At 43.2% G+C, this 13,801-nt stretch overlaps 1 protein-coding gene across 3 annotated transcripts in view; it reads left to right on the forward strand.

Annotated features, from left to right (window-relative positions):
- The window catches only part of ME2 (malic enzyme 2), a 60,596-nt gene that overhangs the window by 19,584 nt on the left and 27,211 nt on the right, over window positions 1-13,801 (forward strand). For all 3 annotated transcript variants that reach the window (XR_008316953.1, XM_053299718.1, XM_053299719.1), the window contains 4 exons: window positions 6,619-6,752; window positions 9,397-9,546; window positions 11,074-11,149; window positions 13,026-13,187. Coding sequence is in view for 2 of the 3 variants with exons in the window: in XM_053299718.1 (XP_053155693.1) it covers window positions 6,619-6,752; window positions 9,397-9,546; window positions 11,074-11,149; window positions 13,026-13,187 (522 nt within the window). In the remaining variant the exon portion in view is untranslated. The remainder of the gene's footprint in view (window positions 1-6,618; window positions 6,753-9,396; window positions 9,547-11,073; window positions 11,150-13,025; window positions 13,188-13,801) is intronic.

Here is a 13,801-nt window from a genome sequence, read left to right on the forward strand (position 1 = left end):
CTAGGAGTCAGACTTGGTTGGGTGTGGTGAGGTAGAGGCAAAGGAGAAGCAAGGCACGTTTGGGGCAAGGTACAAGAGCCATAAGGTCCTCCTGTTCCTCAGATCAAAATCAGCCTGACCTTAGTGGTTTTATGACAGACAGGCATTACCCCTGTGTCCTGTTGCTCTACAAGGGCCTTCTTTGTTGGTCTGGGTGCTTATTATGTAGTTCCATTCTTTGACGTTGACCCTTGCAGTTCCTTGAGTTGTGCTAATTCCAGAGAAAGGGAAGAAAGCATAATGAAGTTTCCTTACTGTTGGACAGCTCAGGAGGGGGAATTTCTTTATCAGCTACAGCAGAAGTGCACAGGTAAGGAAGTGCACTGCTAATTAATATTGTCTGGAGATGGGGAGTTAGAGTTCCAAATAAAGTAGTTTGTTTAGGAAATCCATCAGGGAGATAGATTAAGACCTACATGTCTCATTGCTAGCTACATATAGGAGGAAGGGAAGGGAGAAGGAAGTCTGTGTCTCCAGGTGAGAGAATGAAATGTGAGATTATCACTCTGACAAAAGGGAATCAGAGTAGAAAAAGCATGGCCAGAAGGGGAAGGCCCTTACTGGCCATCTCTACCCCTAATGCCCGTAGTGGTCAGTAGGGTTGCTGGTGCTAAAAGTCGATGCCATCGGGTTGCATCTCCAACACTCATAATTGCAGGATACATTTTGAAACGTTAAAAACTATAATTATGATTGTGGTTTTTAGCTTAGATTTTTAATTTGTTTAACTTAATTTGGTTGATTTTATAAGACTTATTTTACATTGTATCTATTTTATAAATATTGTGAGCTGCCCCGAGCGATAGGATTGTCATCTCCTTCAGGAGAGCCTTAAAAGATTCATCTTTTTAGCCTGGCTTTTAATGATAAAAACCACCTAATGGCGCAGCGGATAATCAACCTGCCTAGAGAGCAGAAGGCTGTTGTTTGAATCCTTGCTAGTGTATTTCCCAGAATATGGGAATCTCCTGTATCAGGCAGCAGTGATATAGGAAGATGCTGAAAGGCATCATCTCATACTGTATGGGAGGAGGCAATGGTAAACCCCTCCTGTATTCTACCAAGAAAACCACATGGCTCTGTGGTCGCCAGGAGTCGACACCTGCAACAGCACATCCTTTCCTCCCCCACCTTTTAATGATATTTAGTGTTAATTGTAATTTTAATCTCTTTTAATTGGTTTTTTATTTTAATGTAAATCTCCCTGAGCCACCTTTGGAAGGGAGGTGCAAACAAACAAACAAACAGATAGATAGATAGATAGATAGATAGATAGATAGTGTGCTGGTGGGGCGGGGTATGAATATTTCACACAAATAAATAAACTCACCTCACAGTTTTGGACTACTGGTTAAAGTAGGCCAGTAATTGCAGCAGGGGCGGAGCCACCATTGGGCGAAAGCGTTCAAAGAGCCCAGGCCGCCAATGGCGAAAAGCTGCCGAGAGAGCCCCGCCCAGTGGCTTGGGCTCCATAGGAGCCCAGAGCGAACTCCCTCCTCCCACGCCCAGGCCGCTGAGAGCCTGGGCAAACTCTCTGCCAATTAGTTCAAGCAGCTCCGACTGCCCTATAGAACGTTTTTCCCTTCCTCTCTCTCTCTGGAGGGAGAGAAAGGGGAAAATGTCCTATTAGGCAGCTGACCCTGCCTGAAATGACGAGCTGAGAGCTCGTTCGCGCTCTCGGCAGCCCAGGCCACACCCCCTAGTCATGTGCCTTGGCCGATTATCTCCTAAAATTGGCAATATTTATGGCTGGTGAATGGAATATAAGGATTAGATGGTGGAGGGAACCTGGCAGTACAGGTGAAACTCGGAAAATTAGTTTATCGTGCAAAAGTCCATTAATTTCAGCAATGCAAATTAAAAGGTGAAACTGATATATGAGACAGACGCATTACATGCAAAACGAGATAAGTCCAGCCTTAATTTGTTATAATTGTGATGATCATGGCGTACAGCTCATGAAAACCCCAAATCCACAATCTCAGAAAATTAGAATATTACATGGAACCAAGAAGACAAGGATTGTAGAATAGAACAATATCAGGAAAAGAGCTTGTAATTCGGTGAAAGAGCACATGTGTTGCATGCTGAAGGTTCAGCTCCTAACACATTCTGCTAGGATTAGGAAAGGCCCCTGCCTGAAACCAGGTGAGCCCCTGCCACTCAGCATAGACAGTATTGAGCAAGATGGACCAATGGTGTGACTTGGTATAAGGCAGCTTCCTGTGTTCATTCTTGGTGACAAAAGGATTGTGGCTATGAACCATAAGGTCACTGTCGGGTTCATTGTACAATCAGGCACTTTTTTTTATTGGAGCTGAGTCATAAGAGGATTAAGGACGCTAAGTGAAAGTCGGGGCAGAGAGATGTAAGAGAAGGCAGCTGGAGACTCGAGAGGCTGGTGTCTGATGAATCTGATCTATAGGGCAATGTAATAATATTTGAATATTTATTGCTAAGTGTATGTACAACACTGATCATTCGGATGAGCCCTAGGTCAGCCGTTTTGAAGGTTAAATCTTCTAAAAAAGAGGAGACTTGAATCTCTGAAGAAACTGAAAGAGATAAGAGCTGGGATTAGCGCAACCGATCCCCTTATTCCTTCAGAAGCCTAGTATACTTCATGAAGGCTCAAGCATTACTTTCGCTCTCCCCTCCCATCCTCACCAACGTCTTGGACTGTGCTGCAATTGAGGAGATTAAGGGTTCTGTTTTGTTAACTAAAAAGATGCCAGGCTCACAGACTTCTAATTCTGGGGCTGGTGGGCGGGGGTAGTTATATGAGAATTTTAGGGTATTAAAACATCTGAGTATCGGGAAGCAACAAGGGAACATTTTGAGCATTATGAAGGGTGAACCTTCTGAGCTGGTTTGAATGAGATATTTGCACCAGCACGACCCAAGTGGAATTTGGGATGTAAATGAGCACATCCCATTACCCCTTCTGGCATTCCATTCCCCTCTCCTAATCTCACATGGGAGTGTGATTAGTCCAAGCTTCCTTGGTCATGTGTGGAGGAGTGGTCGTCATAAAATGTGAGTGAAGCTTGCTGCCCAAGCTGGGTATGGCCAAGTTAAAAGGAATCATGCTCCTCCTCTTTGTAGGAAGCTCCTCCAACTTAACCGCTCATGAAATATGGGTGGGGTGGGGTGCTTGCTTGCTATGCAAAGTATGGGATGGTTCCTTTTAACGTAGTCATGCCCAGTTTGGGCAGCAAGCTCTACTCTCATTGTGTGATGCAAACTGCCTGTGAGCCTGTGGCATACGCACGAATCGCGTGGCCTTGGCTAAGAGACTTCTTCTCTGGAGTGGTTCATAGCCCTTGTACGTGTGATTTGAGGACCAGAAGCATCTCCGTCCGATTTCAGTCAGAATGTTCCACTCAAATCTTAAAACATTTTTAAAAATATCTGTGCACCCTTTTTCCAACCCTCAAAAGTTCTCAATTTACTCAGCTAAATAAATAAATAAATAAATGGTTCTCTGTTCTGAATGGGCTCATAATCTACTGCTGCCTTTATTGCCCACTAGATTCTGTAAGCTCCCCAAGAAATATTTATATGGAAGCGTGGCATGAAAATGAACGAATCAAATTTATTTTATAAATGCCCAGGCACAGTGTGTTTCCAGTGGCTGTCGCTGGAGACTACTTTGTAGGGTAGTTTTTTGTGGGTTTTTTTTTTTTTTAAGGATTGTGAGCCCTTTTGGGACAGGCAGTCATCTTACTCTTATTTCTTTTTGTACGTTAAGTATTTTGTGGACTTTTTGTTGAAAAGTGGGAAATAATAATTAATTTTTCCTCTTCCACCTGAACTGCAAGGGAGGTATAGCCTATCTACATCATGCTCTGCACCCCCGCAGCGATGTAGATAGACTATACCTTCTTCACAGGTGGAAGAGGAATGTTGCAAGTCCATCAAACAGTAGAGGAAGAGAAAAGAGGCCTTGCAGAATATATAAAGGACAGTGAAGAAGATGCACTTAAAATGGTCAGTAATGAGAAACTATTCAACACCAATGAAAGAAAGCAGTCCTACAAGAAAGAACAAGTCAAGAACCGAGCAGAAAAATAAGCCACAGCATGGACAATATTTGCACAACATAAGTGGAAAATCAAACATCACCAAGACCAGGCAATGGCTTAAGAATGGTAACTTGAAGAAAGAAACAGAGGGTTTAATACTGGCTGCACAAGAACAGGCACTAAGAACAAATGCAATAAGAGCAAAAGTAGAAAAGTCAACAACAAACAGCAAGTGCCGTCTTTGTAGAGAAGCAGATGAAACAGTGGACCATCTAATCAGCTGTTGTAAAAAGATCGCACAGACTGACTACAAACAAAGGCATGACAAGGTAGCAGGGATGATACACTGGAACATCTGCAAAAAATACAAGCTACCTGTAGCCAAAAATTGGTGGGACCATAAAACTGAAAAAGTTGTAGAAAATGAAGATGCAAAAATATTATGGGACTTCCGACTACAAACAGACAAACATCTGCCACACAATACACCAGATATAACTGCAGTCAAGAAGAAAGAAAAACAAGTTAAAATAATTGACATAGCAATACCAGGGGATAGCAGAATAGAAGAAAAAGAAATAGAAAAAATCACCAAATACAAAGATCTACAAATTGAAATTGAAAGGCTGTGGCAGAAAAAGACCAAAATAATCCCAGTGGTAATTGGCGCTGTAGGTGCAATTCTAAAAGACCTTGAAGAGCACCTCAACACCATAGGGGCCACAGAAATCACCACCAGCCAATTACAAAAAGCAACTTTACCGGGAACAGCCTATATTCTGTGACGATATCTATAATAATAACAGCAACAACATTGATAATAAAATTATGGCATCCCAGGTCCTTGGGAAGGACTCGATGTCTGGATTAAACAAACCAGTCAATAACACCTGTCTGACTGTGTAAACAAGAAATAATAATAATAAAATTGTATACCAGTGTGGCCATGGCAAGAAAACTGTAGTACTTGGCAACAACTTAGTTCCTTGCTAACTGAGTAAAGAGGCACCTTTTTAAAAGTGGTGATTCCCTTTTTGAGCAGGGGGAGAGCAACTGGCCCTATCCAACCCCAGCACAGCATCCCTCCTGTGGCTGTTGCTCGTGTCTATCTTATGTATGTTTGGTTTTTTTTACATTGTGAGCCCTTTGGGGACAGGGAACAATCTTTATTTATTTATATCTATGTAAACCGCTCTGGGATTTCTTGTTGAAAAGCGGTATATAAATATTAGTCATCGTAGTAAAGTCTTGCTTATGAGATATATAGTGAGTAATGCAATCTTTTGCTGTCTCCCCAACACCCCCAAATTTATTGATTTTGGGTGTCATTCTCTGTAATCAACATTTTTAAAAAAATTTACATTTATATCCTGCTCTTCCTCCAAGGAGCCCAGAGCGGTGTACTACATACTTGAGTTTCTCCTCACAACAACCCTGTGAAGTAGGTTAGGCTGAGAGAGAAGTGACTGGCCCAGAGTCACCCAGCTAGTATCATGGCTGAAGGGGGATTTGAACTCGGGTCTCCCCGGTCCTAGTCCAGCACTCTAACCACTATACCATGCTGGCTGCACTACACCACACATGGTAACAGCTTTTCCTAAAATAATTTTTTATTTTTATTTTTATTTTTATTTTTAATCCCACCCAAACATACGTCTCTGGGTGGCTAACAATTAAAACAAATATAAAAATTAAAACAATGCAACATAAAACACATATATAAAAGTTAAAACTATACAATAATTTAAAAACCATAAAATTAACAAACAATATTTTTTAATTAAAAACCTCAGGCGGCTTGGGTAAAAAAAAAAAAAGTCTTCAAATGTTTTTTAAAAATAGCCAGAGATGGGGACAATCATAACTCAGCAGGGAGCGCATTCCACAATCTTGGGGCAGCAGCCGAGAAGGCCCGTCTCTGTGTAACCACCAAACGAGTTGGCGGGAACTGGTGTCGGACCTCCTCAGATGACCTCAATGGGCGGTGGGGTTCGTAGCGAAGAAGACGCTCTCTTAAATACCCAGGACCAAACCGTTTAGGGCTTTATAAGTTATGACTAGCACTTTGTATTTTGCCCGGAAACCTATTGGCAGCCAGTGTAACTCCATCAGCAAAGGAGTAACATGATCTCTCTGAGATGACCCAGAGACCAACCTGGCTGCCGCATTCTGAACCAACTGAAGTTTCTGGACTACATACAAAGGCAGCCCCACATAGAGCACATTACAGAAGTCAAGTCTGGAGGTTACCAACAAATGTACCACTGTTATTTATTATTTAACCACTGTTAAATAATAATAATTATTATTATTATTATAAAGATCCATGATACTCACTGGGTGACTCTGGACCAGTCACATAACTCTCAGCCTAATCTACTTCACAGGGTTGTTGTGAGGATAAAAAATAACCATGTACTCTGGGCTCCTTGGAGAAAGAGCAGGATATAAATGTAAAAATATAAAGTAGTATATTGTTGGCTAAATTAAGATACAGAAATGTCAATTTTACAGCTTCCTTGGTCTAACATTTGGCTTTCCTGTCTGTTTCCAGGGCATGGCCTTTACGTTAAGAGAGCGGCAGATGCTTGGGCTCCAAGGACTTCTACCTCCAAAGATAGAAACACAAGACATCCAAGCCTTACGTTTCCATAAGAACCTGGCAAAAATGACTGACCCTTTGGAAAAGTAAGAGTCTATTGGCATGCCTTGCGGTGTGTGTTGTTCAGTCTCAAGATTTTGACAACATTATAGTCATATTCAGTTATACGTGTACTCAAATCTTTTTGAATGACTGTACCTGTGTTCATTTTCAAAGTGAACCTGTGTACAGGTCCCAGGTAAGCAGTGTCCTGCTGTATATGTGTGCAAGATAATGTAAATAAACATACGTGTGTGCAAATCTGTAACTGTATACAATTATTAAAGAGTTCAACATAATGTTTGAACAGGGCTTACAGTATATCTCGATTGTGATTTGCATATAGGACAATCACAAGACCGGTTCAAGATGCCCCAAATCTACTGGAAAAAGTCAGTTTTTGTTAAATTGGTTGAGTCTATGCTTTAAAAAGCAGCTGAAAAGAGAATAATACACAACATAATAATGCAGTCTGGGGCATGCTGGTACCACTGGAGCACCGTTTGCTGAATATAATTCCTCTGCTTGCTGTTCGGTTCAAATACTATGCATGCACTGCTAACTATATACTATGCATTCAATACCTCTCTGAACTAATTCACATTTTCCAGATATTCTCAACATTATTTCTTGCTCTGATAACTGGGAAAACTTTGTACCACTCAGAGCAACCTGATGACTGATTGTTTGTTTCCTTTTCTCATTAACTGGGTGGAATATGATAATTAGCATTGCATATTAATAAACAGTCATTTTGGATCTAGGCTCTACAGAAAGATAGATAACATGCTCATAAACCACCATTCTACGCTAGAAAGAAATTCCTATTAAGGGAGTGATGTATCTGATGGGCAACATGTGACTAACCAGAATCTCATTGACTTTTTCCTGCGAAAAGATTTGTGCAGCCCAATCCAATACATGTTCTTGGAAGCAAGTTCCATGGAGTTCATAGGGCTTACACCCAAGTCATGGTGTGCAGGACTGAAGCTGCAGACTGGAGTTGTTTTTGCAACTGTATTGTATTGATCAGAGTGGAATGGGCAGACTTCAGACTTATGGAATTTCCTTTGTTCTTTGCTAGAACCTCAAGAGGACCATCAACCAGAGTCGGATGCAAAATAGTGGTTGGGGTCAGATGCAAAAATGGTGGTTCAGTCGGGAAAAGCCATTTACCCATTGTATCCATGAGCCATAACTGAGATGACCTTGTAGATACAAGTACAAATCTACATCTGAGTTGCTGTAGATCAGGAGATCTATTAACTCTGACACTGGCCAGCACAGTAGTACAAAGACCTATCAAAACTATGGAACCCAGAGTCCCACAATGGGGAATGGAGCAGAGAGTTTGGGAGAGGAGTCAGATTGGGAAGCACCATCAACGCAGACACCTAGTGCCCTCATGCCATTAGGAACCCCTGTGCAGTGTTCCCTGTAACGGGTTCCCAGATGTTGACTACAACTCACATAATCCCCAGCTGCAAAGACCTTTGGCTGGGGATGTTGGGAGTTGAAGTGAACAACATCTGGGATTCCCTGTTACAGGGTACACTGCCCCCACACCAGATGATCTGGGGTGGGGGCATCGGTACACCCTCAGAGATTTGAGGACATAACTCTGTCAATGTACTCGGACTTGGAGGCCCTGCAGTGCCGTCAGAGGAGGCACCTGCAAAATCTGGCAATGCTCCTTTAAAAAGCAAAGGCTGCTCCTGGAAGGGGTAGGGCAGCTACAACAGTTCTCCAGCCGGAGCAACTTGCTCTTTGGTTGCAGTATTAGGTAGGGATTGCAATTCGATTCACCGTTGATTCGGGTCGAATTGGAGGCAATTTGGTGATCCGGCCTCAAATATAATTGTCCTCATAATAAAGAGTCCAGTTGGGAGTCCAAGAGAATAATCTCTGATTTGACCTGAATCAATCTGGGTGATTAGAGTGCCATTTTGAGGCCCATCTTGCTGGAAAAATGGGCCTCAAAATGGTCCCCCCCCCCCGGGAGAGCTGGTCTACCAATTTGGGTCTGCAGGCAGACCAGCCCTCCTCTCCAGGTGTAATACATCTGCCCGCCTCGGAGGACTGGTCTACCTGGTAGGTGGCTTCCGGGTAGTGCGCTTGTAAATTTTTGCTTGCAAAAGGGAATCCTCACCTGACTCGCCTTTACAAGCATAGCCCTTCAGACCATCGAACTGGTCTGCAATGGACTGGGCTTGGTCTGGTTTGATCGCAGGCCTGTCTCTCCTGGATGCTGGTTTGGTTCACGATGGAACCGTCAAACCAACCGGGTTTGTTGCAGACCGGTTCCTGCACACCCCTAATAATAAGATGTAACTTACACAACAGGTAGCAGAGAGTAGAAAGAAGGCTGGTTATGTTGTTGTAATGTCTGGTGTCTTTATAGTGAATTTATTATACTGGTTATAGACCTAATAAAATGCACAATATTCAACTCTGAGGAAACTGAGAGCATGGGAGAACTACAAATAAAGTTCAAAGCATTTTATTTTTGTTCCTGCCTCTCTGATTTTGCTTAAAAATATACTTCTCAGAGGCCTCTGGTGGGGCACTGTGGGAAACAAGATGCTGGACTAGATAGGCCTTGGGTCTGAACCAGCAGGGCTGTTCTTACATTATTCAACAGTGGGCGATTATCAAAAACCTAACATTGTTTCCCCCCTGCTCCATTTACAGATACATCTACATAATGGGTATCCAGGAAAGAAATGAGAAGTTATTCTACAGGATATTGCAAGATGATATTGAACGGTTAATGCCGATTGTTTATACTCCAACCGTAGGCCTAGCATGCTCCCAGTATGGGCATATCTTTAGGAGGCCAAAGTAAGGGCATTTTTACATTATATTTTGGGTAAATATCCGTGAAGTGTATTTGAATTACAGCTACCTCATGCTTGAGATTCAAGGGCAGATAAGTTATCTTTGTTTTTGTCTATTACGTTACTGAATTGCATAAACCAACAAAAACAAAGAGAACAATTTTTCTGTCGTTGAATCTCAAGCATGAGGTAGCTGCACTATGTATGTTGATGGCATTTTATAAATAAACAAAACATTGTGGCTAGTTTGTCCTAATCACCATGAAATTCAGGCTCTGCTGTCTTGTTCTTGCCTCAGTTCCCAGTCTGCTTTGGTCTCCCCATTAAGTTTGCTTCTCCTGCCCTTCTTTTAGGTTTCTGTTTCTCAGTCTGTCGCACCCTTCTTTCAGCCCCTTTCAACATGGAATCCTTGCTGTCCAGCTTCTCTACCACCTGTACTCTTTCCATTTCACAAAACTTCTCCTGTCTGAGTGAGCTTTTCAACCAAGCAAAACTGACCACTCTACCTTCCCTCGCAAAAGACAAACTATACACATGATACCCTTGTTTCCTGAGTGGTTAGAATGTTCATAAACATTCCATGTCATCACCTTGGTTGAGACTGTGCTGGTGCTATGGGGGAGGAATGATTTTCATTTACTTCCTCTTCCTTTTGAAGCTGGTCATGATTCCTGGAAATAGATCCTTGAGAGCTGCATGACCTTCGGGCATGTTTTAAAGTTTGCTTCATAGGGAAGGTGAGGACACTGTAAATCACTCCTAACCCATAGCACCAGCTCTTCATTAGCCTGGATTTTGGCCAACATTCCTAGGCTTCGACATTATTTTCTACTGTGGTATTGCTTAACATGTGGTATTGCTCAACAGGAGAGCTGGTCTTGTGGTAACAAGCATAAACTGTCTCCTTGGTTATGCAAGGTCCACCCTGTTCATGTGTGAACACTGTAAGATATTCACCTTAGGGGAGGAGACCACTCTGGGAAGAGTGCCTGCATGCAGAAGGTTCCAGGTACTCTCCCTGGCATCAAGATAGGGCTGAGAGAGACTCCTGTCTGCAACTTTGCAGAAGCCGCTGGATGGACCAATGGTCTGACTCAGTAGAAGGCAGCTTCCTATGTTCCTTTTTTAAAAAAAAAACAAAACCCAGGAGCTTCCTAAAACTGAATTTCTGTTCATAGTGAATATTAGGAACTCCTGTTGGGGCAGGAGTTGCTTCCTCTCTCATCTCCTCCAGCCTCTTGCTGAATATCTTCATCCAAACTTGAAATACCAATGTCAACATTGGTTTGGGGTTTCCCCCCCAGCTTTAGTCTAACTTTGCCTATTCTAACTTCATTATTTATTTATTTTGCTTATGGACCTTTTTCAGAAATCCAGTCTCATATTATCATTCCTTTTTTAAAAACAGAAGTAACTTTTATCATGTAGAAATGATCTATATGAGAGAGGATGCAATGTGTTCTTGTTTGCAAAGAAAGATGGCTAACATTTTACCAATGGTCAAAATATTTCCATTCTGATTTTCTTACAGAGGATTGTTCATTGCCATAACAGACAGGGGCCATATTAGATCGATTGTGAACAACTGGCCGGAAAACGACGTCAAGGTACTGCCTCCATGCATATCCTCTTCTGCATGTGTGTCTGTGTTTTCCTCTGTCACTTTAGGTATTTTAGGGCAGAATAACAGACAGAAAAATACTGAGGTTTCATCCTTGCATGTGTACCATAAAGGAACCATGAAAATTTTGTGAAGTCCACACAAGCACTCCATCTCATGCCCTGCCCAACTAAAAAGAAAGGGATCAGGTAGCAGGCAATGAGAGAGACAACTGCTTGAGACTCTGGTGAACTATTGCCGGTTAGTGTTGGGTTATAGAAACCGGCGGTCTGACTTGGGGTAAGGCAGCTTCATGGGTTCATCATGTTGACCATTTAAAAGAGCTTTTGCATTAGGGATGTGAACAAACCACAGTTCGAACCTCAGTTGGAGCACATTTAGGGAAACTGGACTGGGAACTTTAAGAAAAAAGGAGAGCAGGTCCTTACCTGTTTGCCGCCTCCCCATGCAGCTTCATGCTTGGGGAAGCATGCATCCCAATAACCTCCAGCATGGCACCAGTGCATGGCATCTGTACAATGTACACATGGCGTCTGTACAATGTGCCAGCACCTTTTGCATGGTCAGCATGGTGTTGCTGACCATGCAAATGGGACCTGTGCAGATGCTGTGTGCATTCCAGTGCCATCTAGGGGTTATTGGGCTACATACCCCAGCAGCAGGAAGTCTCATGTGGCGGCGGCAAACTGGTAAGGACCTGCTCTCCTTTTTTCTTAAAGTTCCCGGTCCAATTTCCCTTAAAGTGCTAGAACTGCGGTTCATGCACATTTCTATTTTGCATAACAGCAGCTCTACCTGGCAGGGGCGGCCCTTCTGTGAGGCAGGATAAAGCAGTTGCTTCAGGCTCAGTTATGAGGAGGGGCACGGGGCAGCAAATGCTGGCCCCTGGCACCATGGGTGCCTCTCCCCAGGCCTTCATGCCAGCTGGTGTCACTGCCCTTTGAGGCATGCCGTTCATCTCCCCTTCGTCATTCTGCTGGGGTGTCCCTCTTTCTCCCATCTGCAAGGCCCACATTTTTAACTCCCATCAAAATTAACTGGAAGGTGCCCCCACACTGTCTGATTTCCTTCCGGCCCTACACCCCGGCAGGGCTCTCAGACAGACCTGCCCATCTGATGCAAGCTAGGTGTGCCCCTGTGTTGCTACTACCTGGCTTGGAACAGAAGAACAGCCTTGTTGGATCAGGCCCATGGCCTGTCTAATCCAGCATTCTGGGTGGCACAGACTGAGTGTGTTCACGGGCTGCTGCTACCTCTGCAGCATGCCCTGAGAATGTTGAGCACCCACTGATGCATGGGAGGAGTCAAATTGCCTTTCATCTCAGGCAGCAGAATGCCTTGGACCACCTGGCATTCATAACAGAAGCACCTTGCTTCAGTGAAGCTTTGACCTCATTGAATACAGAAAATTTTCTCTTCCAGAGCTAGCATCCTCAGGACGTTACTGCAGGAGATAGGGGTCCTTTATATGGCAGCACAGAAACATTGTTTTTAAGTGGAAATCCCACCATTAGCATAATATATGAAGTGGCCCATGCTTAATAAGGAAGAGATTGTTTCTTCAGTTCAGCTTTGCCAGTGCAACTGAATTATAGCTGCTACAAGAAGAGTTTTATGCAATCCTGCTTTAACTTTTAACTCATTACTGTATCTACCCAAATAGAAGATGACTCTGAATTTAAGATGACCCCCTTAAAAAGTAGAGGTTAAACACAGGCCATTTACTCCATTTACTCGAAAGGAACTCTGAATTTAAGACAAGCTCCTTATTGCTAATATTAAAAAACTTGGTGGGGGAACATCTTGGATTCGGTTAAATACAGTACTACTAATGTAGTTAAATCTCTCCTTGTACTTCCAAGGCTGTCGTCGTCACTGATGGAGAGAGGATATTGGGTCTCGGTGATCTGGGTGTGTATGGAATGGGAATTCCTGTTGGCAAGCTCTGTTTGTACACGGCGTGTGCTGGAATACGACCTGATAAGTGCCTCCCTGTGTGCATTGATGTTGGCACTGACAACCAGGTAAGATAAAATATTGTTTTCTCCAAAATACTATTTGGCCAACTCATAGCAATCATGGTTTTCTTCAGCGGAACTGTCCCAGGTGACCCAAGAAACATTGTTAACGGTTCTAATATTCATGCTTGGTCAAGGTAGTCACTGGCTCTTTGCTTTATAAACGTTGAAAAGGAAGGCGCAGTCTGGATCTCTAGCACCCTTAACTCCATTGTTTCAGATGGTTGATACATGCAGACCTGACACCAAAAGTGTTCTGTGGCACTGTTTCCCAACTAGTGTACCACACCTACTCTCTCCCTAAAGCACAGAATTCAAGTTCCTGGCCTTTGCAGCTGACTCACTACTTTATGCATTGGGAAAGGGGCTCTTTCTTCCCCGGGCGTAAAGGAGCAAGTTACTGGCAAATGCTGGGGGGTTTAAACATCCCACATCTGGAACTGAGGTACCCCTCTTGCCATAATGGACCACTACAAAAAGCTGGTCTTTAAACTCCCAGGCATTTGCAGCTGAGTTGCTGCAAATGAATAAATACATAAGCAAACATGTGGCAGCTTGATCACTACAAAAAAAACCCCCCAATTTGGGGGAGTGGTCCTAGGTGGGTCTTGGGCACAAAA

This window comes from Hemicordylus capensis, chromosome 2, assembly GCF_027244095.1.
Source record: "Hemicordylus capensis ecotype Gifberg chromosome 2, rHemCap1.1.pri, whole genome shotgun sequence".
NCBI lineage: Eukaryota > Metazoa > Chordata > Lepidosauria > Squamata > Cordylidae > Hemicordylus > Hemicordylus capensis.